The sequence below is a fragment of the Centropristis striata genome, chromosome 13, assembly GCF_030273125.1.
Source record: "Centropristis striata isolate RG_2023a ecotype Rhode Island chromosome 13, C.striata_1.0, whole genome shotgun sequence".
Lineage (NCBI taxonomy): Eukaryota > Metazoa > Chordata > Actinopteri > Perciformes > Serranidae > Centropristis > Centropristis striata.
In genome coordinates this window covers 5,080,348-5,107,666 of record NC_081529.1, presented here as the reverse complement: position 1 = coordinate 5,107,666, position 27,319 = coordinate 5,080,348, and the positions used below count along the sequence as shown (strand labels likewise).

At 38.0% G+C, this 27,319-nt stretch overlaps 1 protein-coding gene across 2 annotated transcripts; it reads right to left on the bottom strand.

The window, feature by feature from the left end:
* Positions 1-1,389: 1,389 nt before the first annotated feature.
* ciita (class II, major histocompatibility complex, transactivator) lies at positions 1,390-23,308 on the bottom strand. Of its 2 annotated transcripts, XM_059347828.1 has the most exons (22): positions 23,133-23,308; positions 17,140-17,193; positions 16,675-16,722; positions 16,465-16,530; positions 15,508-15,606; positions 15,274-15,339; positions 13,202-13,246; positions 11,445-11,642; positions 10,714-10,764; positions 9,373-9,486; positions 9,223-9,282; positions 8,902-9,116; positions 6,381-7,666; positions 5,684-6,220; positions 4,947-5,126; positions 4,175-4,246; positions 4,005-4,085; positions 3,830-3,913; positions 3,648-3,731; positions 3,459-3,542; positions 2,092-2,175; positions 1,390-1,917 (listed from the first exon to the last, which is right to left on the bottom strand). In XM_059347828.1, exons 2-22 carry the CDS (start codon positions 17,183-17,185, stop codon positions 1,842-1,844), a joined length of 3,576 nt encoding a protein of 1,191 aa, XP_059203811.1. In that variant the 5' UTR covers positions 17,186-17,193; positions 23,133-23,308; the 3' UTR covers positions 1,390-1,841. The 2 variants fall into 2 exon arrangements, with proteins under 2 accessions (XP_059203811.1, XP_059203810.1); XM_059347827.1 differs by lacking the exon at positions 23,133-23,308 and having other exon boundaries at positions 17,140-17,255.
* Positions 23,309-27,319: the final 4,011 nt, after the last annotated feature.

The window sequence follows — 27,319 nt, the reverse complement described above, 5'->3', positions numbered from 1 at the left end:
CTTGGCATCACGTAGATCGTAATATACCATTGTGTGAGGGGGTGAAAATGAGCTACTACTGTAAATAATTCACAACTAAGGTCAATTTTAATTAGAACGCCTACCTTAATCATTACATGTGGATATTTTATAAATAAATATATATAGTAAATGCAATTTTAAAAAAAAACAGGCCATGTTTAGAGGGATTGTTTGGGATAGTTAAGTGGGCCACTCCAATTGCTTTGGCGGGCTGGAAGTGGCCCGCGGGCCGTAGTTTAGGGACCCCTGTTCAACTATAGTTACCATGTGCATTTTTGCTGTCACTTCACATTTTGTCCACTAGAGAGTGTCAGTGCAGCACACAACAACAGGAGCTTTGTTGCTTCTGGTGCTTGAATATTGTTTGATGCAGCCATGAAAAATGTCAAAACTTTACCCAGACATGATTCTATTTCATAAAGTAAAATTCAGAAACATTTATTTAAATCAACTATTCTATTTTTCTATTTATGGAGATTCCAGTCCATTTACATATTTAGCAAAAACATTATGTTTTTACTTATCAAAATTAGTGATGTAATTACATTCTTAAAAGGTTTGTATAAACAAGAGCATAACATGAAGATATTTAGCACTAAATCTACAAAGAAACTGGTGCTCGTATTCTTCCTTCTTAAATGAATGACAAGATAAAATATAAAAATACAAAAGAAGAAGTTCGATTTTCACACCTATGGTGTAAGTGATAAAAAAAGTCAATGTCACTTAACACCCACATATACACACCTATTTTGGTTTAATTTTGCCTTTGAGGTTTGCAGTATTTTAATTTAGCAGTCCACTTAAATACTGTACTGTAAAAAAATAGTTCAAATGAAAGCATCAGAGCCTCAGAAATCCTTACATTGAGTCTCAAATATGGCTCAAGACCCCAAAAACACTGGATCCTTCATTTCCCATAATGCAACAGCCTGCCTGTGTGATAAGCTATCCTTAGCTGCGGTTGAATAGTCTTTTTTTGCTTATAAAGAGTGAAAAGACTGTCTTTCAAACTCAAACACACTAAAAATTGTAGTCTGCATCCTCTTAAAGGTTAATTTAAATCTCAAGAGGCATCTGAGATCACCTGAAGGAACATTACAAGTATTTATGTTGTTGGTTAAGTTGAGTAATTACCCTCATTTTACCATTACGTCATAAAATATGACTTTATGCAAATAAAGTAATGTGATCAACTATGCAGGATTGCAGACATAACACTGCAAAGGTCATGTTGCATTCAAATAGAGAACAGAAACCTGTTGGGAAGGAAGCGAAGGCGAGTTGTTAATAAACCGGTGCATTCAGTAAACACGTCAAATGATTAGTAAAAAAAAAAAGAGGAAATAAATTCAAGCAACTCGTGACAACATGGAACATTTTTTTATATTAAAGTGCAAAGTGATTGTCAAACAATGCATTATTTACAGCTACAAAAGGAGTGCAAACAAAAATACTGTTGTACAAAAAGAATGCGTATCAAACTGTACAGCTCAGGTATTTACATCAGAGAAAACACATCTATAAAACCGCATAAAGACAAGTATCATAGTGCAAATGTGCTTCTTGAAGGGTGAAATATTCCCTGTAGCACTGAATGGACTCTTTCAAAAGAATCTGGCAAGATCAAATGTTGACTAAAGCAGCAAAGAATTTTGTGTTTTTGAATGTTTTTGGTTTCTCTTAATGCAATTTCTCTTTTTGTTCCTGTTCCTGATTCGTAGGCATACATGCTTAAGTAAATGTATCGTGTAGTGTTAACATGTATGCATGGTAAAAAAAAAAGTTCATAGCCTTGTGGTATAGGTTTTTATATCCTCCTACTGCCAAAGGATCCGGCTGTCCTGCTGCTGAAGTCTCTCAAACACTCCGTATGGGATACACTGGTTCCACATCCTGGAAAAGGATCAGACAGGAAGTGATGTTATGACTTAAAATAGTATGCTCCAGAGGGAAATAAGATAAAAGTGTTTAACCAGTGCTTTGTTTCGGTTGTGGAGCAGCCAAAGATCCTGCTTACAGAAAAGGGGGACGGGGCATGATGACAATCACACACACTGGTTTTCTCACCTTAAAGTCTTCATGTTCCTGCAGTTTCTCAGACTGGCTCCCAGGCTCTGTGCTCCCACGTCTGTTAACTTGTTGTACTTCACGCTGTCAAACAGAAAATAGTTTACACTTTAAATGTCTCTTCAATACTGTATCTACTGAGTTAGGGACAAAATACAGTCATGGAAAAAAATATTAGATCATTGTTTTCTTCAATTTCTTGTTCATTTTAATGCCTGGTGCAACTAAAGGTACATTTGAAAAAAATATAAGAGTTTAATTTAAGAGCTGAAATCTAGCCATTTTCCATGGTTTTCTTGATTTTGATTGATTTTTGTTATTATCAAGAAAACCATGGAAAATGGCTAGATATCAGCTCTTAAATTAAACTATTTTGAGCTATTTTTGTTGTTATCATTATATTTGTCCAAACAAGAGTACCTTTAGTTGTACCAAGCATTAAATGAAAAATACATTGAAGAAAAAAATGGTCTAATCATTTTTTTTCTTGACATTTTACTATGAAATTGACATTTTACATCGCGGATGTTTAGGAATTGTTCCTTTCTAGGTTTGGGCTCCAAGGTAAGACATATTAATTCAATCAAACATTACAGCTGTTGGTATGTAAAAACATTTTTTCTCAAACATTTACTCTGGGGACAAGCTTTTTAAAGCCACGGAAATCCTGAAAAGAGCGATTTGGTGCATAAATTAACAATTTTTAAAAAAAATATTTTTTGGATTGTACTGCCATTTCTGCATCAGCTTAAATAATCTAGAATAGGTAAACTTGCCATTTCAAAGACATAAAAGTTGATAGAATTTAAATTGTATATCATACATGTTAAATATGTTATAAATGAGACCAAATAAATACATTTAGGCAGAGTTAACAGGCATTTTTTCCTCTGTTTTTCCGTTATATTCTTATTACAATTTAACCCATTGACGCCTAAAACTTCCTGTAAAACCTCTGGGCGATTTAAAAATAAGCCCCTAAAACCTGAAGTTTTTCTGGAAATTCAACAGAAGTGTCTAAGCTTCCTACTAAATAATAGATTTTCAGCCTCTGTAGCAGATAGAAATGAAATTCAAAAAGTATTTGAGAGCTTATACAAATACTACAAAACGACGTAAACGCTTTCCAGGCTTCAATGGGTTAAAGATCAATAAAAACATTTAGTACTATCAGAACACGATGGCTTGTGTTTAAGTGCAGCTATCGTTTGTCTGTCCAATCAGTCACATTTTCTCAAGAATTTAACAAGAGACAGGTATTACTCTGTGTTTCTACAAGATCTGTGTTGCTGAAGTACACGTAGAGTCAAAGCAGACACATATGCAAAGATATAATATATTGTCCTTTATATTTTATATAGTCTTACTCCAGGTCAGTGAGCGCAGCGACGTGTGGAAGGACAGCTGCTAAACTCTCCGCCCCTTCATCAGAAATCATGTTACTGTAGAGGCTGAAAAAAGAACAGAGGGCAGAGAAACGGAAGTGAAATGATGTGGGTTTACAGTATGTGCCACTGTTGGTATATTGTGTAGGTTTGATGTGGTGTATTACATACCTTAAGCAGTGTAGTCTTGGTAAAGCCCTCAATGTGGCTGCTAGTTTTGTCACCCCCTGGTCTCCTATACAATTCTGTGACAGACTAGAAACCAGAAGGAGAAGTTAGACACTTAAAGGGCACACTCTATATAAAGATTATACTATATACAACAGGAAGAGAGAGACATATGCTATACGCACTTGAGTATCTCCAGGGAGCCAAGTGAAACTAAAGCATCAGCCAATTTCTCTGCTCCTTTGTCGCCAATCTTACTCTTCTCTAGGCTGAAGGTGGAGAAAGAAAGAGAGAGGGTTACTGACAGAAATAAACGAGAGACTGGAGAACTGCGAGAGAACTAAAGGTGTGTTTAATTACTCTAAGTGCTGTAGGTTGTGTAGACCAGGCAGGAGCTCCCACAGCTTGGGAAGACCAAGGGGACCTTTCTCTGGACCAAGCCTAGAGAACAAGATAGTGTCATCGTCAACGTCATCATCATCATCATCATCATCATTATCATCATCAGTTTAAAAGTCAGAGCTACTCACTCTAACTCCAGCTTGTGTAGCTCGTTGACAGCTGGTACTCCCTCTGCCAGGATTGAATCTGATTGGCTGGAACTATGAGGAAACACAACACACACTTCAGCTGCCAGACACACGTATATATAATATATATACATAAAGCTTGAACAGTATGCTGCAAATTTTGGCTGGCTTAGGCCACCTTTGGGGACTAAATACTAGTAAACTGGGGGTTGTTTTTCCAATTGGGGACTAAAGCCATGTCCCCAATTGGATAAAAAGCTTTTTTGGTCGGTGGTCAAACCATCAAGTAATGGTTAGGGTTAAGGTTAGTGTACATCCCCAGGAAATGAATATAAGTCAATGTAATGTTCCCAAAAGTGACATAAGTTAATAGTAAAAAAATAGTCTAACATGCTTGGACATTCTGTCTTATCACAAAGACGTAAAGGACAAAGAGAAGGATAAACATATACCTGGCAGCTATAAAAACAAGCTGAGGTGATATGAATGAGTTAAAAAAATAAGAGAGAGTCATACTGAGCAATGCAAAGATCACAATTTACATAATGAGTTGGAGCTGGGGGTATTTTTCTGTTTATCTAGGTGACCTTTTAGACACATAATATGTTCATAACATGGTTAAAGTGATATTTATTCCTAGAACTTAGAAAGAGCTTTGTACTAGATACTCAATTGCAAAATGAAAGAAATCTATGTTTACAGGCTTTTAGGTTACTGTGTGTGTGTGTGTGTGTGTGTGTGTGTGTGCGTGCGTGTGTGTGTGGTGTGTTACCTGTCAGACAGCCTCTTGTGCACATGTATGTTGACCAGCTTTGCCAGGTGCTCTATGTGACACACCTGTGTGGCTTTCAAAGGGTGGATCTTGAATTTCGACACGGTCCCTTGTAGGAGTTCTTCTTCGCCACTCTGCTCTAATTGCTCCCATAAGCTGATGACATCAGCAATGCACGCTCTAGAAGACACCCAAGGGTAAGTGTCAATGGAATATCATTGGACATTGATGAAGGAAACAAATTGCCAAAAAAGAAGAGCTAAAATCTAGTTATTTCATGATGTGCTCCTTGGCCTTGGAAGTGTGCATTATCTACTGTAGGTAGCAAGCTAATTAGCTTGACCACCACATTCTAAACACTTTTAATGTTGAGTATGGACCAATCCCAGTGTCCAACCTAAAGCTGAAATTCTGAACCCTCACAGAGTTAGTTGACATCACCTGGTAAGTGTGACAGGCTGCAAAAGACTCCAAATAGTATTTTAAAAATGGCCCATCACTTTGACCTTTGACCACATGACATGTTGCATACAATTGTGGGTTTGGGACTTTTTATTTGACATTTTTATTGACATTTTCTACCCTCTTCACAGCCAAAGCAATTAAGGCGTCCCTGATTTAAGCAAAAAGTCAAAGAACTACTGAAGGAGCCCTTCAGACTTGATTTCTTAGGGAAGGGGTTGAACAAACTCTATTGACACCAAGCAGCTTTTTGAGCTGTGAATTGTAACAAGTACCTGTATGTGTTGATGTTGTTGAGCCCCACCAGAGCTCTGAGTCCAGAGATCTGTACCCCAGAATCCTCCAGATCCAAACAGAACCTTCTCCCTTCGGTTCCGCCCCTTTCGAGAACGTTCTGCACAGCAAACACATCCGACGGCTTGAGTGGAACTCCATGAAATGTCAGGACTTCTGGAAGATTCGCCGCCAGGTGAGCGACTAAACTTTCGCTGCCATTGTCTCTGCTACCATCAGCATTGGTGGAACTCGCCTCATAAACATAGTGACAAGCCTCCAGCACCTGCGCAGGGCTCAGGTCGCCAAAGGAAAGACCCTCAAGGTGTTTGGTCACTAGAGCCTGCTTGGCTGCCAGCATATCTCTGAAGACTGTCTCGGAGTAGGAGTGTAGCCTCTGCAGCTCTGTCCTGTCGTGGTACAGGAGGCCAACTGCAAATCTTTGAGTGAGGTCGAGCTCCTCCCTTTGGGGACGCCTGCGTCCCTTCTGTCCTGACTGGAACGGGAGGGTTGGGAGGAAGGCACGGTCTGATACGGTCCTGGGGAAACAAAAAGTTGGAAAAAGTTAGGAAAACACAGAGAAGGTCCACACAGTCTCTAATTCTCTTTATTTATCATCCACTTCCCTTTTAATCTTTTTATCCATATAATTGTTACAGAAATATTGTAGAAGAATCTGATAAATCAAGACACTTTTACCTTGACAGTGACAAATGGACCCCTGCCAGATAACTCTGAAGGAATGGGTTCGCCCACAACAGGATCTGGGCATCATTGTTTTCAGTGTTCCCCCTCGTTTCTCCATTCTCCCTCATTTCCATTTCTTCACTTCCTCCTCCCTCTCTCCCACAACTTAAGGCAACCTGCTTTGACCTCTGGTGGTAAGAGAAGAAAAGTCCCGTCCTGTGGCCGAACGCTTTGACTTTGGCAGATATGGTGCGTCCCGTGGGAAGCATAGATGAGTTTGTTTTGACCCCATCCCAAGCCAAAGAACCCAGCTGGGACAGAATCTCTCTCTCCTGTGTTGAATATACCCCCTCTTCATCACCGTCATCTTCCTCTCGGTCCTGTTTTCTGGACCTTCTTGCTCTTTGGCAGCGAGTGCGAGTGTTTTTACGGCGTCCTTTCACTTGGGAACGACTTGAAGTTTGTGTCTGGGTTTCTTCCTCTGGTTGCACAGATATTTCTGACTGAGTTTCAGCCTGTGATTGTGTGTTCTTACGGTCCTTCTCTATTTTCAGACGAAGCACTTGATGGCAAAGCCCGGTTAATGTTCTCGGTAGGGCCTCCAAACTTTTGCACTGTTCTAAAACCAAGCAGACTAACCGACACAGCCCAGGGTTCCAGCAGAGGAGATGCAGATAGCTGCAGTTTTTCAGGCAGTCTAAAGCTGATGCTCTGAGGTCAGGATCAGCAAAGTACTGGGACAAATATGTCTCTACGTCTGTGGGGGTGAAGCCACACACTTCCAAAAGGCTGTCTGTCCTCCGCAGCAGCTGGCTGGCAGTGCCTCTGGGTCGAGTGGAGAGCAGAAGAGTGCAGCCTGGAAGGAGGAGCCTCTGAAGGACGGCGGAGTATAACTGTCTGACTGTGTAGTTCTGTGCTTTGCTGTATTTCTGCAATGATGTTATCAAGTCTTTTTCTTGAGGCTGGAGAAGAATTTCATAGTCCCGCAACTCGCCAAATCCATCAAAAATGACAAGCACGCGCTTAGGGGCTGCAAGGATTTGAGCGTACACTGCTTCAGGGTCAATGCAGGAAGGGGCAAGGGAGGAGAGGTTTAACAGCAGGGTCTGAAGGCTGTAGTTCGGCTCTGCTAAGGAGAGGGCTTTGCCGTCTAACAAGAAGACAAAGTCAAACTGTGGAATGCAGTCTCTGGACCAGTCAAGGCACAGTTTCCTGATCAGGGTGGTTTTTCCCATGCCAGCATTGCCGAGCAGCAGCAAGTAGTGTTTGGGTTTGATGCCATTTGAGCCTCCAAAGATCTGAGTGGAAAAAGACAAACATAAAGGTCCTCATTTATCAAACGAGCATAGAAATGAGCGCAGATCTGAGCGTATATTTCGTCTTATGACAGGGTTCACGTGGGATTTATCAAACGATCATATCTCACCAATCACAGCGTGAGAATGATCGGCTGTTGATAAATTTGGCGCCTAGAAACAAGTGTCATTTAAATACCACGCCCTAATATATACCTGATTCAGATGGCTCGCCTTCACAGTTTACGACACCAAAGCGCGCAATACGGCCAAAAAGAGGATTTTTCCCACCTAAAGTCAGCTTTATTAGCAAAGTGCACCGTTACAAATAACAACAGGAGCGAAATAGACATTTTACAGAAATATGCAGCGACGGAGGTTCATGAAATAAAAGTACTAGTTATAAACTCAAACAAGTTTGGTGAATATTTTACATTTGGAGCACCGACTTAAAAGTTTTCACAGCTTTTTGGTTGAAGGAGGTAAACAATGTTTTAAAGTAAGTTTTAATCCAAAAGAAGAGGAATTTCTCAGAGACAGAAAGTGAAACACTGTCAGCAGAGCAGCAGTGGACCATTCAACTCCTTGTGAGGTTGGAATATTTCATTTATACATCGTGATATATAAAGCCTAATAATCTATATAATATCCAAATATTGTTATTATTGTGATGATGGATATATATTATTCACCTCTTTACATTTACTAATAATGATGTCCCAGTCAGAGGAGTGTGTGACAGCGCTGATTGGAAATGTTTCTATTGGATCAGAACCGGCGGTGAAGGAGACGCTGACGCTCCGGTGTCCGAGCCGGATAACAGTAAACATTTAATAGCAGAAGACAACAACATTTAATATCCTCGGCTAGTATTCTGGTTAAAGAATTTCACGGTCGCAAGGTGTATTTATTTTAAATTATGTTTTAATGATAAATGATGTAGCCTAAACACACAAGTTGACCACAAAAAGACAAAATGACCACAAAGAGAGACAAGTTTACCACAAAAAGACACAAAATGACCATAAAGAGACACAAAATGACCACAAAGAGAGACAAGTTGACCACGAAAAGACGTAAGATAACTACAAAGAGACACAAAATGACCAAGAAGAGACGCATAAAGACCAAAGAGACATAATATGACCATAAAAAGATGGAAAATTACCACAAAGTAGCCTCAATAATCTGCAGAAACAGATGATTGTTTTTATATCCAATTAAAGTGGATTGTTTACCTGATTCCGCTCCAACAAGCTTTTTTGACGATCTGTATCTCCCATGATGATCAGCTCCTTGTCCAGCGCTTTGTTTGTGTTTTTTCCAGAGCGAATCTCCCTCTGGCTCACATGTACATCCACGTAATGAGAGGTGAGGCTGAGGCCTGACTCCATATCCTGGCAGCTTTGACTCATGTGTGCTTTGGCTTCCTGAATGTACTCCTTTACGACTTCTGAAAAGACAAACAAACCTGAATTCAAACTTCTCCACAAAACATGACTTGTAGTGACATTTTGTATCAAAACAGAAAAGAGTAACTAAAGCATGTGGTAACGTACGTGTCATATCGACGACAGTGGGAGACTGAGGAAGAGGGGACTCCTTACACGTGGACATCTCTGAAATGCAACACGCCAAGATATTCGTGACATGGCTGCAACAGGATTTACACACAAGACGAAAGAAATTAGACAGATACTGGTACTCACCACTGCTGGGGGAGAGGGGTGAGGAACAAGTGGGAGACATGGCTTTGCTAGCAGTGTCTGACAGAGATCCTGGTGGGGATGAACTCATTTGGACTGGCGCTACTGCACCATTCGCTACAAACACAAGAGAAGAACAATTTAGATCACTGCAGACAGGCACAGTAACCAGAAATGGTTGTTATTCTCATGAACTTCAATGAACTGAAAATCACAGCGGTGATGCATATGTCTGCTAACATCTTTACAGGAAATGGTAGACAGGGCGAAAAATAGCAATAAAAACAATTTCTTTAGTTTCTTAACCTTTGTGGAAGTTTTTTCCCATTTTACGGTATAATGATAGAGAAGTCTCCATTACATTTCAAGCTAAACTTAAGGTAGTTTTGTTACTTGGTTAGTAAAGGATGATGGTTTGGGTTAAAATAGGTTTATTGTTATGTAAGTTGAGTAGGTTATATATGTTGCATCAGGAATGGACACCAGAACCACTTAGGGTGCTAGTGGTGTGTCTGAGGAGTCAATGATGACTGAGTTTTACACAAACAGTGGTCCATTCATCCCGAAACATTCCCTGTGCAGAATTTTTTGGGAAACCTAGTTATAGTACGTTAAAAACATAAACACACACACACACACACACACACACACACTGTGTGAAGTAATGGCCTCAGAGCTGCTCTGGAAAAATAGGCCTGCTCTTTTCTGTCATTCATGTCAGACATGCTGACTAAATGAAAATGAAACTATAATAAAGTAATAAAAAGTACCTGGCACACACAGACACCGAAGGAACACCACATCCACCGAGCAAACAAAAACCGCACGCACGCACACACACACACACACACACACACACACACACACACACACACACACACACACACACACACATACACACACACACACACACACACACACACACCTATAAGCCTATAAACACATTTTTTCTTTCATTTTGCAATTGAGTATAAGTGACTGTGTATCTAGTACAAAGCTCTTTCTAAGTTCTAGGAATAAATTAACACACACACACACACACACACACACACACTTAAATTGATGCATTTCTGGGATTGGCAATACTACAGGCTACAATTTTAAAATGTTCCCAATTTTTCATATCAAGTATAATTTTTCCTTTTCTACTGACGTTATAAAGCGAATGTGAAGGAAAGTGTTGAATTATAATCCTTCTCTTTTCCACAAACTGTTTTTCCCCCACGTTTACTGAGGGTGATATAAATGCAAAAAATTAAGATCGCTGCAGACTGTACATGAAGTAGAGACCAGAAGACACACATGTATACATGCACATCCCAGATTAAAGAGGTTTTTACTCACTTGGGGAGAGCGGTGCCACTTGGGGTTTGAAGGGTGGTGAGGAAGCAGGAACTACATGAGAAATAGAGGTTAGAGTATGTAAAGTTGATGCAGTATATGTGTAATTAACATACATGAATGAGGATGGCAAAATGTGGCAAGTTAATATACCTGCAAGAAGCTTTACATAGTGTACAGATGATGTTAAATGAGAGTAATTTAAATTTAACACAATAAAACAAATATTAAATCGACAGAAAAAATATAAATATTTGTTTTGTATATTCAAAAATAAAATCATTGACAACCTGGAAAAGATATTTTATATTTAATTTACTTATTTTATTGCATTGATGTTGTAGTTTTAGAATCTGTCATTGTATATTTTTATCCTTCTTGATTTTTTTTTTGTCTTTGTTTTTTATATATATTTAATCCAGTTTTTAGTCTAGCTTTTTATTTTTTATATATTTAAAATGTTATTGTTATCATTTCTAATGCTTTCCTTTTTTTATTTCACTCTGTTAACTTTTACTCTTATTATAGCTTTAAAATCTTTTTTATTACATTTTCATCATTTTCATTGTCTTGCACTAAGAAGAAGTTGGAGCTTTAAACAAAAGGGGACCAATGACGGAGCCCTGGGAGACTCCGCATGCTCGTTTCAAGGCAATTTTAACTAATTATTCGCTAAATCTCCATTTCCTCTACACAGTCAACATTGTATACATTAATGTGAATACTTTACTCACCAAATATGTAAGTAGGTGTAGTCGGTGTATTGGGGAGTGGAAGTCTAATGACTGGAGGAGAGAGCCTCAGAGTCTGCATGTCTGGGATGGTGATGAACTGAAAAGAGGAGGGATGGAGATGAAGGATTCTTGGTGGAGTGGAGGGAAGGGCTGCTGCCTCTTCCTCTGCCGAGCTCTGCTCTGTCACTGCGTCAGCGCCTACAACAGAAGCAAAGACCACATTGTTATCTTTCTCTGCCAGCAGATTTTGTTAACCTTGAGCTTATCAAAAAAGGGAGGTTGGACAAGAAAAACAAGCTGATAGTTCAGCTTGGATTTATTTGGGATTTAGAGTAAAATGTTTCATTTAACCCTTTGATGCACAACATGGGTCCAAAATGACCCTCATTCAATCCCCATGTTATTTAATGCTGCTGTGTGTTTCTGTGCTCTATCTTTTGATATCAACTTATTTTATGATTGAATATTCCAAGTATTCTTTAAATGTCTTGTTTTTGATAACAACAGATCATTATTTCCATTTTGCCTCTCATACTTTATGAAGAAAAACGGTTTTTGTGTTATTATTGCTAAGCTAACTACTTAGCCAAGAAGTTAGCTAAGTAGTTAGCTTAACAAGCTACTTAGCTTAATACTTAGCCAAGAAATAAGCTAAGTAGTTAGCTTAGCAAGCTACTTAGCTTAATACTTAGCCAAGAAGCAAGCTAAGTAGTTAGCTTAGCAAGCTACTTAGCTAAAAAAAGGATATGGGTCACTTTTCACCCATGTTGTGCATTAGAAGAGTATTGACACAAAAAGGGATTTTATTAAAAAATTAATAAAAGAAAACATAAAAATTAGGATGTATGATGATCAAAAAACAAATTAATTGAGGAAAACCTGGAATACTGATTGATAAAAAATAATTTATTGCAAAGATATAAAACATAAAAACTCTGTCGGGTCACATCAGATCAGATCGGAAGTCTTGTAAGGTAAGGGTTCTTGTTTTGCTTCTGCATTGTGGCCCCTTATCTTGACTTCAGAATTAAACTTCCCGTTTCTTAAACTGCTTTCCATGTCTTGAAGGAACCGAGTCAAGCATAACAGAGCTCTTTCACACACGAGTCTAAAGTTGTTACTCATGCCTCACATGGTTTTCATTCGTGTAAAATGGCATTTTATTCGTATAGTCAACTCTAATGCTCAGTGCTCAGATGTTGTTGCAGCCTGTTTCAAACAAACCTTACTGAAGAATTTCTCCTTTGAGGCAAAATAATTTATCACATACATGCACTTCATTTTCCCTTGGACATGTGACACTGTGGCTCACATATCTTTTGATATTTTTATTTAGATTTTGTGATTTTATACATTATGTAACTGTATCATATTATCTGAATTATAAAATTCCACCACTGGAAATCAGACGGAATTATGATATCCCACCCAAGTTATATGTTGCTTAACATTTCTATTTGAAAAGCAGTGTCAAAAGGCCTGATTAAAAAACATTTTGACAACCACTAAATGAAAGGAATCATAGTGGATGAATATTATTACAATTTAGATTTCATGAAATTTCCTTGACTGCCTCCCCCTTTAAAATATTAGTATTTTAGTCCATTTTTAGGAACAAAAACACATTAAAACATTTGTATCACATTTAGGGTAATAATTATTGTAAAAGAGGGTTAAAACATACATGAAAAACATACAATGTCTAACTGTTACTTTAAGATGAGCACCCATTAGCAACAGGCCCACTACAAACTTACCTTGAGTGACAGGTTCAGGCTGGGCCTCTTTTGTTTTTGGTCGAGCTGCAAGAAATTAAAAAGCAACATTACAACATGGTTGTTACAACACTATTACTATTACAGCACTATTGAGTTAGCAAGTTTAGCTTCTTAATCACAAATCATGTTGGTGTTATGTTAATATTTCTACTGGTCATGTTAATGCACATTGACTATAAAGTTAAGATTAATTTGAAACATGTTTCCTGCTGTTCAATGCAGTAATTGAATTCCATTTATTTTTGTATGATGTGGTTTCATCCTTTCATTGTTGCATGATAATGAAACTTAAGTTGAGATTCTTTTCTCATTTCTCAATTTCCTAGTTCTATGAATAAAACCAACCAACAAATCTGTCACGGGATCACCTGCTTAGGGACTTTTTTTGTTTTTGTTTATCACTTTTTCATCTGCCTGTCACTAACTCTGCTTTCATTGCAGACCTAACCACCCTCATCTGCCCTGCAATCACTTCATTCCCCTCACCTGTGCTTCCCCGCCCACTTCCACACCTGGCCCTCATTATCCTCATCAGCCTCCCAATAAAATACTACCCATTCTCATTCACCCTGTCAGATTGTCATGCCACATGCCCTGTTCTTGTTTTGCCAGTTTTTTGGCATCTCTTTAGCTTCTTTTTGCCCCCTAATGCTGGCCTTACACCAAACGATTTCCACAGTTCCAGACTAAAAACTTTAGTCTTTAGTCTTTACTTTGAGTTTTACTGGAGTCACAGCGCTCCTGTCATCTCCATTGTTTTTTTTTGTTTTTTTTTAACTTTATTTTAACTTTTTAAGGGGGGTAAACACTACTTTGTCACATAGAGATGCCATTTTGTCCATTTTACAACATATAGCTCTGTCATCGTTGAGTTTAAGGTAGTAATCTGCTCTGTTTCATATCAGTCTTTTCCTAGTCTTGGGTTTGGATCATATCAAATGTGTTTGATATGATCTCAAGTCTCAGTGATGGAACACAATCAACAACCAATAGATGAGCAGATGAAAGATCCCTGGTTCCAGACCGGCCAGTAAAACCACTTCAACAGGAAAAAGGAACATCACAATAATGCTAGTAAGCTCAGTCCTGCATAAAAATATGGTGATGTAATATATTTATGGCCACAAGCGGGATTTTGGGGGCGCTGTTTCTTAGTAAAGAGAACAGTAAGGAGACCCAGTTAAAATGTATAAATAAATGTATGCATAAATACGTAATTAACTGATTAATTGATTGATTAATGTGTGATTAACTAAATGAAAGTTGATAGAGCTGACAATATAATTATTCAATTAAACAAATTATCATTAAATAGGACATAAATGTATGTCATGAATTCTTTTCTAAAGTTTCCTTTCCTTTATTCTTCCTTATATCTATTTTTACTGTAAAATAGTCAACTTTTCATGTCAGATGAACAGAAAACCTTTTCAGCTTTGTGAGGGGCATTTTGTGGCGTCTTATCTTATTTTTGTTGTTTTCTTTTTCAACACAAACCACTGAGTCACACACTAGAGCAGCTGGAGCCAAAAGCTGCTTCTCCTCCATTTTGTAAGTTTTTACTAACCACGAAGAAGAAAAAATAGCATAGTAGGTAAAAAATGCTAAAATAATCTAGTTGTAGTCTTGTAAAAAGTGACCCTGAAAGATTCACAGTCTTTGTAGAATCTCAGTGTGAGACTAGGCTGGGACTAAAAACTCTAAACTTCTTTATCTTTAGATATGAGCAGGTGTGAGCTGATAGTCTTCTAGGAGTCTTTCCAAATCTTTTCAAAGTCTTCTGGTGTATAGGTAGCATGAGTTGTTTGCTACTTTAAATACACTTTTTTTGGACACTCTGATCTGTGCTTTTGGTTTCAGTGCTTTCTGTGTCACGATAAAATCACATAGACTTCTAAAAAGCAGCAGCACGGTTTGTAAGGATCAAACATTAGCCACGAGATGGGCTGGTAGCTGACATGACGCTGTGCAGGTTATATATTTCACAGTATCCCACAGCTACGTCACAAATAATTAACAGACAAAAACCAAACAGAGTCTGGATAGGTCACCTGCAGCTCTTCTCCTTTTCGGCCTTGTTGGTGTGTTCTCATCAGTGCACCGTTGAGACCGTGGAGCTGGAGTGAAGAAATACAACATGTAAAGTCAAATTGACAGAAGAATATTGTAGCTCTAACCCCAAAATAATGTTTTATATGACAAAGGGGTGATTTAAGACGGTTTCCACACAACTGAGCAGATGTTGAGGTGCAGCTAGACATTTCTGTTATTGTCTGGTTATCTACCTCTGGATCTTTTTCTCTTGTTCCTCGTTGTTGTTTTGTCCTCCTGTCCCTGCTGGTGGCTGTCTAGGCTGGGCAGCTCTGTTGCCGTGGGCAGAGCACCTGAAAAGTGTGAAAGAGGAAGTAAAAGAGTCAGTGAAGCAGCTAACAGGCACAGTAACCAGAAATGGTTGTTATTCTCATGAACTTCAATGAACTGAAAATCACAGCGGTGATGCATATGTCTGCTAACATCTTTACAGGAAATGGTAGACAGGGTGAAACAATAGCAATAAAAACAATTTCTTTAGTTTCTTAACCTTTGTGGTAGGTTTTTCCCATCTTACGGTATAATGATGATGTCTCCATTACATTTCAAGGTAAACTTAAGGTAGTTTTGTTACTTGGTTAGTAAAGGATGATGGTTTGGGCTATGATATGTGATATGCTATGGCTTATGTTGCATCAGGAATGGAAACCAGAACCACTTAGGGTGCTAATGGCGTGTCTGAGGAGTCAATGATGACTGAGTTTTACACAAACAGTGGTCTTCTGGCTGAAACTCTCATCCCCATTCATCCCGAACTCTTCCCTATGCAGAATTTTATGGGAAACCTAATTGTAATACGTTAAAAAACATACACAGACATTGATGCATTTCTGGCATTGGCAATACTACAGGCTTCAATTTTAAAATGTTTCCAACTTTTCATATCAAGTATAATTTTTCCTTTTCTACTGACGATATAAAGCCCAATGTGAAGGAAAGTGTTGAATTATAATCCTTCTCTTTTCCCCCACATTTACTGAGGGTGATATAAATGCAAAAAATGTCCAGTGCATCCTGTGCCAATTGTGTCTGGGCATGTTTGTTGGGATGTTTTAGAAATGGTTTTTCTTCTTTAATCTTTCTCTTTATTTCCCCTTATATGTCAGCAGCTGCAAAATGAAAAAAAAGAAGAAGAAAGAAGAGCTCCTTACTGCAGGTGCTGGTGCTGACTTCTTCCATACAGCTCAGCCATGGATCCCCAAAGAGAACATCGGGGTCTTGGTAAGGACGGTAGAAGACAAGAATGTGTTCATACTTGAATGTGTGTTATGTGTAAACCATTATGAACCATTATAAAGCATTTGATTACATATTACACACTGTAAATGTATTACGTGTGTGGACGTTTGGCTGCAACTTACCCACAAACTTCCCCAGATAATCTTCATTGAAGTATTCAGATATATCATCTGCAACACAAATAATAAATATTATGAGACAAATTTATGTGGTTACAGAGGTTTTTTTTTTTTGAAAAACAACCAATGTTATCATCCCCTTTAACCAGCCCAGATCCTTCACCAAGTTCTCAGTGCATCTATGCCTTTTCTTGACCTGGTTATGTTGAACATGCAATTTTATTTTTATTTTATTTTATTAATTAACATCTTTACTGCTTTAATTAATGCAACAGTAGCTTGGTGGTAATTCTGGTGCAATAAGTTACGTTCAGCCTAGTATATTTACTTTAAAGCTTTGTCAGTTTCTTTTGCATATTGATTCAGTAGGTTTCTGAATTTAACACGGTTTGCTTTATACTGTGGATCAATGGGTTAATGAGTGTGTAGATCCAGTCAAGAAAGGTAATTCAAACCAACAATACCAACCTGGTAGTTCTCCCAAGTTAAACGGGTCCTGATCTCCTTCCTGCATCTTGGCACCTGATAAAACACACATATAAAATGAAGTTAAGAACAAACATCATTTATAAGAGGAGATAAGAGAATTTGGCACAGAAGGTGAGCGTCACCGCAGCCACAAGCTTCTTTAGTTGTCAAGCATTGCACATTTTCTCACGACACGTTTTAGAATTTCCTCATTCTCATTGTTAACATAATACTGTATCATTGTTCTCTTACAGCACATGATGGGTGAGGAGTAAACACTTGTGCTTGGAATGTAATGCTTTGAATTACAAACCATTTGCTCACCTGTATGTGCTGCCAGTGCAGTGCAAGAAATGAAAAAGCTACAAAATTTAAAAATGTGCTTCCATTAATGCAGGATTTTCTGCATCTATGCGCTCTATAAGTACAAAATCAAAATAGTCTAACAAGCTTTGACATTCTGTCTTATCACAAAGACATAAAGGACAAAGAGAAGGATAAACATATGCCTGGCAGCTATAACAAACAAGCTGAGGTGATATGAATAAGTTGAAAAAAATAAAAGAGAGTCATATTGAGTATTAGCAATGCATGTTCAAAGATCACAATTTACATGAATTAGAGCTGGGGGTATTTTTCTGTTTATCCAGGTGACTGTTAACCACATATGACACATAACCTGTTCATAATATGGTTAAAGTGATATTTATTCCTAGAACTTAGAAAGAGATTTGTACTAGATACACAGTCACTTATACTCAATAGCAAAATGAAACAAATCTATGTTTACAGGCTTTTAGGTGTGTGTGTGTGTGTGTGTGTGTGTGTGTGTGGTTTTTGTTTGCTCGGTGGATGTGGTGTTCCTTCAGTGTCTGTGTTGTGCCAGGTACTTTTTATCACTTTATGATAAAAAGTACATTTTCTTTATCATATTTTCTGCACATGTTATTTGTTGCAGGTTGGATTTTAATGCAAAGCGCAATTTGTATGTAGTCAGCATGTGTGACATGACTGAGAGAAAAGAGCAGGCCTATTTTTCCGGAGCAGCTCTGAGGTCATTACTTCACTATCAGACACATGTAGACTCGGAGAGTAACTGCCAATCACAACACAGTTAAACATGTAGGCAATTTAACAAATGCTTGTATGGCTGTAATTGATTTAAAAAACAGGTTTCATTTGTATCAAGTATTGAATATACCCAGTATCATTCATTTATAAAGTTAACACCAAATAACAACAAAGTGGCAAAGGAAGTGTTGTGTTTAGAGATTATAGTTTACAAAAAAAACATGCGTCCATCATATTGGAGGGAAGGCAGACATCTTTACAGCTGATATCTCCACCACACGGCATACCACAGAGAAAATATGTTTTTTTATTTGAGGGCCAGCTGTTTCTTTAAGACACCTACCAGCTCCTTCTCTCTCATTTCCTCTAACAGCGTGTTTCTGTTATGATACCATCAGCTGTTTGACATTTAGGACTTGTTCACATTACATAATACAGTGTGGAACGATAGTGGGTGTTGAGTGTAGGTGGTCATTTTTTTGTTCGATTTTTGAAAAGACTCGCCCTTACACGCCACATGGGAGTCTGCTTGACATCACAAAGATGTATTTCCCACCCTTCTTTCTGTCCTCCAATAAGGCCAAGCTAACACAAAGCTATAGTCATCATAACAATAAGATAGGTGTAGCATCAGTGGTAAGCACCTTTCTATGTGAAGGTGTGTTGGAGTTGTCTACTGTGTTGTGACTCGGTTTCATTCAGAGACTCCTCAACACAATAGTTTTGGATTTTTCATTAGTTTTAGTTTTAATTTCGTTTTCAATTTTTGTTTTCAATTTCAGTTAGTTTTAGTTAGTTTTAAGATGAGTTTGTTTGTTTTAATTTGTTTTTTTTTTTTGTTTTTTTGAAAATGCTTAGTTTTGGTTTCATTTTTATTAGTTTTAGTGTTAGTTTTAGTTTTTTTGTAATGGGGTATTTGTTGGGTGTGTGATTCAAAAATGTCACAATACATGTTGCCTTTATTTCCCTTGTCTTATCCATCTCAGCCCCAATAACTTTATTAACTCATAAAACCATATCAGCCAAAAAGGTTTACTTATCAAAAAAGTTGACAGAGATTAAAACGAAGGCCATTTTCACTCTAAAAGTTCTAGTTAGTTTTGTAACCACAAAATACAGTTTCAGTTAGTTATTGCTTTTAAAAATACTTTTATTTCAGTTAACGAAAATGTTTCTTCAATTCTAGTTTTCGTTATATCACTATTATAACCTTGTCTCACGCCCATATTTTTATATCATGAAACTCAAACTGTGTAGAATGAGCTTTGGAACTTAGGGAGGGGACGAAATCACTGCTGGCAGCAATGAGCCATTTATATGCTTGTGTTAATGACTCGAACATAACAGAACAATAGAACACAACATTTTCTGGTTTTGCCAATCCAGCTGGGTTGTAGGTCACTGCTGAATCTAAGACCACAAAGGGTGTCTGATAGACTGTTCAAGTGTTCATGGAGCGAAGGGATCGTGAAGAAAAGTCGACTCAGAAAACTCGTGTTCTGATCTGGTCCATGTCAGGTGGTGTTTGAGGGGTCAAACAAGCACTATGGGACTAGCACAGTGATTCTACCAGCAACCTTTCACTCCGATTTTAGGGTCATTTTATTTGAGGCTGTCCTTTTCTCAAAATATGACCCATGTGTGTCATTACAGCAGCTTATCACGACCCATATTACGTTTTAGTTAGCTGTAGTAGTTATGATGGACGCCAAGGTGGAAGTGACATTGCAAAGTGTAAAAATAAAGGTGGATGTGAGGAAACTGAATATAAAAAACAAAAAAGTCTGCTTAGGGTGTGTGAGAGGTTTGGTGATGAGTCAAACAAACAGGACTTTGACCCAGGAGACTGGTGTCCATGTCCCAAGTGAAAATAAAAATTAGTATTGTTGTTTAACAGTTGCATAATGTATTCCAAACATAGGAGATAGTCTATGTCAAGTTTTACATCACCAGCATAACTACTTCACTTTCAGTAGTTACGTCCATTATAAAAAAAACAAAACTTGTTGGTAATTAAGGAGAGGCCATCAAACTAGTACCACTCTTCACTGGAGATCAAATTTAAATTGGCAAAAAGGTTTCTGGGCCAAACCAGAGAGTCACAGAGGACAGGTATGCTGTTTGATGTCCTCAGGGTGAAATGCAGCAGCAGCTTGTGGTTGCATGAACCAAATGTGGGCTAAACACACACACACACACACACACACACACACACACACACACACACACCCTTACTAAACAAAACTCATCAGTAACCTGACTGACAGAAAATGTACCTTCTCTATCAACTTTGGACTTTCAGCTCTGCGGATGAACCAATAAAACTTGAATGTGTTCAACAATCAATCAAACCGGTTTCCTATTGCACCAAATATGTCGACTGCACTTGCTGCACACTGTATGATAAAGATAAAGACAAAATAACAGTTTCTTTTTTTTAAATAGCAGTTGCTTGTCACCCACTTACATGCAATACAAAAGGCCATGGCTATGAGGAACTTGTCAACTTTATTACTGCACCATATTGTATGCTGTGCCACAACAATTCAACAATAAAACCACGTATGTAAACGTGGAAGAAGTATTCAGATATTTTATTTAACCTCTTACTATTCAACCCCCTTTTATAGAGAATTGGGGGTTGTGGGCAGTGTGGGCAGTTTTTAGGGGGAGATAGCAGGTAAACAATAAATGCCACATAGGAGGAGTGTAAATGATCTGAAGGTAAAGAGGATATGAAGATTAATTTGAGATGTAGCTCAGAACCGTCGTCAGACTATCACAAGGCTAACACATAGAGACAGACTATCATGCTCTCATTCACTCCTATGGGCAATTAAAACTAAGCTGTGTGTCTTTGGACTGTGGGAGGAAGCTGGAGTACCCGATGAGAAACCACACTGACACGGGGAGAACATGCAAACTCCACACAGAAGAGCTGCAGGCGGGAGTCGAACCGGCAACCCTGTGAGGCAGGAGTGCTAACCACTACTCCACTGTGTAGTACTTGGAACATTATGGTGGAAATATATAAAGGTCCCTCCCATGCTCAGTTATGTTTTATCAAAATCAAATCAAATCAAACTTTATTTATATAGCGCTTTTCATACATAAAAATGCAACACAAAGTGCTTTACAAAAAATAAGAAAAAACAAACAATAAAAATGACAAAACCCACCCCTCCCTCCCCCACATACACATCTGTAAGTATACATACACAAACATGCACACACGCATTTAGTCATGCACGCACACAAACACACTCAGACTCACACACAGCACATATTGATTGACAGTGTAGAGACATGGCAAGGCACCGAGGATCCAGATGAGGAAAAAGCAACCTGTGGGAGCATCCACACTGAGAGGTGGCAGAGCCCACAGCCATAGAGGACGCCATCACAGAGACCACCAGGACCCGGGGAGACCGAGGCGGACTCCACACATGGTGCAGAGCCGCCCAGCCCCCCGGGCCCAGGGAGTCCCCAAGACCACAAGATTTAGACCTAAGATTTTTGGATTGATGCCATTTATTTATTTTTTGTAATTTGTTATATATTTTGTAATTCATTTTGACCACTTGAGAATTAATAATAATAATAATAATAATAATAATAAAAAAGGAATCCCTCAAAAGTACCACATAAAGACACCAAAATCTTGAGGAACACCATAAAAAATCCATGCCGTGATTTGGCAGCAGTATTTAAGCATAGACTGTATATAAATAAGATATAAAGTAATTAAAATCCCACCTTTACCAGCTCCAACACTGAAGTGATATACAGTCATAGAAAAAAAATATTAGACCACTATTTTCTTCAATTTCCTGTGCATTTTAATGCCTGCTACAACTAAAGATACACTTGTTTAGACAAATATAAAAAACAAAAATAGCCCATAAGAGTTTAATTTAAGAGCTGATATCTAGCCATTTTCCATGGTTTTCTTGATTATGATTTTGGTTATTATCAAGAAAATCATGAAAAATGTCTAGATATCAGCTCCTAACAACAAAAATAGCTCATAAGAGTTTAATTTATTGTATTTGTCCAAACAAATGTCCCTTTAGTTGTACCAGGCATTAACATGAACAAATGCAATGAAGAAAACAAAGGTGGTCTAATAACTATTACACATTAATGTATCACAAATCAAAGCCAACTAAATAATATAGTATTGTATATGATTTTGAAATGGGCCATATTGCATGATGAGTACTTTTGTTACACTAATTATTATATTTTGATGATAATACTTTTGCACTTTTACTTAAACTGAGTGTAAATATTTAACTTTGGTTATGGTGAGATTGAGGATCGAGCATGCTTTGCTGCCACATGTTCACACACTCCTACACACACTTACACTGTGCATGAGTTTGTTGTTGTCTATTCTAAGAAATAAAATCACTTTCTTTTCGTTCCCTGGAATTTCCCCCAATACCCCGCTCTGACTAACTCCCAACTAACCTCTCAACTCATTTACTCATGCACCATTTTACACGGGGGCTGTTTGAGGAGTGCCTCTTTACACATGCGTAATGGAGTTGTTAGGATGGCCGAAAAGTTTGGAGCGTAAATTCATAAAAATTCATCATAAATAAAATAAGCCTGGCAGTCCATCATAGTTATTTTGCACATATTTAACATTACACAAAGAAAGAACATATCAGATAGTAGAAAGCATATTTTAGGAAGCTGTTTATCTTGATGCAGATTTCCTACTGGTGCATACAAAAAAACTTTCATCACTGTGCATAATTCAATAAATCAACTTTAAAATCCCAACGGAGCTTATATTTATCAAAAATACATACATATCAGAGAAGAACCCCCTCCGACGTATTCCTGCCCATGCTTGCGCACTTTGGATAAACTTGCCCAAACTGCGCCATCAGAACCGGGATAATAACATTTACCTGCCGGGCGAGCTCCCCTGGATGATGCTGGACTCCTGCTCGGTGTCCCTGTGCGATAAACTCCCAGGTTCTATGTGTACATCAAACGCAGCATATATCCTCAGATGACCTACACAGCACCACTAGTTACTGCGGGCAACCTGCTCGTCTAACAATAAACCACACTTTTTACTTTCACTTTTCTTCATGCGCATCCAGACGCCAAACAGAGGCGGGTGTGTCGCTACAGATGGAGGAGAGCAGCGGCAGTTTGTTTGCTGTAGTTTCAGTTTAGATCTGTATGTAACTGCTTTCATAAAAACGTCTTTGAAAAATTCCACCATCACTGCTTAAATTAAACGCATGGGTTGTCAGTTAAAGCTCGCTTCACATTACCACATTGACCTAAAAATGTGCCTAAAATATGGTGTTAAGCTACTGATAGATAGAAATCAGACACACTAAATTAGTCACAAAAGTGCACACACATCTACCCTTATTTAGCTCTGGCTTCAAGTCATTTCCCTTTACTTAACCCTCTGAAATCTTGCAGTGCCAGTTCTACACAGGGGCCCACAGGGGCCACTGCCCCTATGAAGAAGCCCTTGGCCCCTGTTGTGGCCCCTGTGTCAAATTAATAATAAAATTATCTATTCAACGACGGAACAATTCTTACCTATTTTTTGTTGTGAACAATGAGAACAATATCTCATTGGGCACAAAAGGAACCCAGAATGTGTCCATTGTGTAATAGTTTAATTGTGCAATAAAAGCTTGTGTATATAAAAAAAAGATCATTCTCACTATACTGCACTTTCAAAATAAAAATAAAAGTAATTGTGCACAAAAATGAGAAATGTCATTGTCTTGCAAAAATAATTATTGTTGGTAAGTCTCATTGTTTCAATCAGTGTATTTGTATCTTCCAAATATACTTAAATGAGATAAAATCCCAAAAATAAAGGTTTTGAATGCCTAAATATAATCATTGCCGTTTTTTAACGTGCCCCTCTGATTAAACACTGGCCCCTGCTTGGCCCCCACAGTAAAACTGGTCTAGAACCGCCACTGCTATTATGTGCATTAAAAAAATCTGTTAATTTTTTTTTTTTACAATGCCATGTTGGTATCACTTTTTTCAGCTCAACTTCACCTTTATGTCCCGATAATTCATTTTTAACTTTGACTTACTTGATCAAAATTTTGAACCCAAAACAAAGGAAATCTTGAAAGTTATGTTTCACACAGAAATGTACATGTTGCAAATATGAAGGTTGCAAATATAGCATATAACAGGTAAAATGAGGATAATATCTATTTTATACTAAATATATTTGATATTATCTCTGGTATTACTTGGCCAAATATCATCTAAAAAAATCTGGTATGGAGTTTCAAGTGAGAACTTTAGAGGGAAGCTGATGGCAAGACTCAATGTTGCTTCATTTTTATGTCTTCACGTCATGAAGAAGAAATGTGCCGGTGATTTCATGGACTCCAGAGGGATTAATCAATTGATGGACTATAATGGGGCCATTTTTTTTTTGTGAAGAACTTTTTTATTGAACCACTGCGAGTGAAACATACAGTAGCATCCATGTAACTGTTATAAACATAATCCCGTCCCCCCCACCCTCCTGGACTAGTCAAACATAATCAAAAGTCAAATGTCAACAGCATATTGTAGTGAGTGCCGTTCCTTTGTTCACAATCCAAGCATTTTTTCCTTTATCTGCGCAGCCGCAACCGACCACGCCTCCAGAGAGGAGGCTTTGGCATTATTAATCCGTGCAGTAGACAGTTCCAGTAACACTATGTCATGAAAGTAAATGAGCCACTTCCTACTACTAAGATCATGAGGTGGTAGCCATCTTTACACTAGGAGTTCTTTGGCAGTTGTGAGGCCGTTGAGCAACAGTTCGCTTTCGTCATTAAGAAGAAGTAAGATTGGATTACATGTTATAATGCTACCTAGTAATTCAGACAAGACTTTAGATACCCGGCCCCAAAAGGCCTGAACAGAGGGGGGCCAATTTTTTTCTCATAAACCCTTTATCTCATTATGCCAGCTCCAGCAAATATATGTGGTCCTGAATATATCCTCCTTTTGGATGTGAAAGTGTGCTGTGTTGGACTTTTTATTTATTTTACATTCAGTGTCAGTTATCTAGTGTTGCTTTGATACCTCCCTGCAGCAGTGGTGGAAGTACATTTACTTAAGTACTCTAGGCTACTTAAGTACAATATTGAGGTACTTGTACTTTACTTGAGTATCTCCATTTTATGTTAATTTATACTTCTACTTCACTACATTTTGAGGTAAATATTGTACTTTTTACTCCACTACATTTAGCTGCCAGCTTTAGTTACTTTTCATGTCGAGATAACATAAAAAGCATGATAAATTTAAATTTAAAAATGATTAGACTTTTTTTTGTTGTCAATTTAACCTCATAACAGTATATTAAGTAGTGAAAATGAGCTCTACCTTGAGAAAATTTACATTTTAAAATTTACATTTGCTTACATAAATGCAACTGAAAAATGAAAATAAAATAAATGAATAAAATAAAATAAAATAAAATAAAACGTCCTTCATCCAGATTTCAACCAACAATCGTGTATCGTGTGTCCCTTTCTCTGCTGATTTTTCTGCTACTGCAGATCATTTTGTCAAATTGCACTGTATATTAATTTTGTGAGTATATTAAAATGTGCTTTCTCAAGTTCTAAAATTTTGATTTGAGGGGGCAAGACATTTATTTAAGGGGGCTCGGCCCATCTTGCCCCAGCGTAGAGCCGGCCTCAGTCTGGATTGCCTTGAACGTATGGGGGGCAGAGCAGGCGCCGTTCATTGGAAGACGCAACAGTCGCGAGGTAGCGTATGCCTGTATCAGGGCGTTCAGGTAGCTGGGTGCAGTACCGGAGATAACTTTATAGGCGGGCATTAGAGTTTTGAATTTGATGCTTTGGGCTGCAACAGGTAGCCAGTGGAGCTGGATGAGCAGCTGTGTGACATGTGGCCTTCTGGGCTGGTTGTAGACCAGGAGCACCGCCGCGTTCTGGATCGCGGGTGATTTGCTCCTTTTCATAGTTGTTGTGAGTCTCTTTGTATCTCTTTGCTACGGTTTAGTAGTAGGCTTCAGTCATTTCCCCTCAGTGAAATGACTGAAGCCAGTTTTTTTTACAATGCATAGGCATGAAAGCCTGCAACTGTTTTTCTACCATGTTATACCACCTCACCATTTTTTCTCCATATTTCTTTGTTGACTGCTGTTTGTCTGTCTGTCTGTCTGTGATATTGTTGTAATTTTATATATATATGTGTGTGTGTGTGTGTGTATATATATATATATATATATTGTTATTTGTTATTGTTGTTACTGTTGTTGTTGTTGTTGTTATGTTTTTACGATCTTTACTGTGTTTTACTCCCTAGCCCACCTCCCCTTCCCTCAAGTGGCCCTTGTCGCTTGTCAGGCCGCCATTGTAAATAAGAATTTGTTCTTAATGACCTGCCTGGTTAAATAAAAGGTGAATGAATGAATGAATATAAGGATATTGATATTATTATTATTATTATTATCATCATCACATTATAGCTATAATGTTGTCTGTCCTGGTCAGCTCACGCCACTTCAACTAATCTCCATCATTCCCCTCTCTTTCTTTTCTACCTGACTCTGAGCTCTCCTGTGTGTTACATAACAGACACATACACATGTTCACCTTTTGCACTTATTCCCAGCAAGGTGCTTTCAGCTTTACTTGTGTTGTTTTTGTCCCAAATGTAACAATCTTGAATAAATAACCCCTGTGTGTCCACTACACAACATGTTAAACAACACCACACACTTTTCACCAAACAAGGAAGCACAGGGAGCTTTGGCTATTAGTGGAAAGTACCTACGATACCTGTTTTTCAATGCCATTCAGATAAACTGCCAAACTCATTACATCATCATACCATTAATACCTGTTTGTCCACCTAGTTATTCAATACTAACAACCTATTTTTTTCATAAACAGTGGTTGTGCATGTACATGTGCAGTATACACACACGGTCAATGCTGAAAATGAGGGAACTGTCTCCTGAAGAAAGAAAAGGAAGTTTGGACAGTGTTAGCAAAGACAAAGAGAATGGAAGTGGGATAATCTTTTTAATGGCTGTCCATTCTTATGAAGTTGACTCAGTGAACACAAAGTT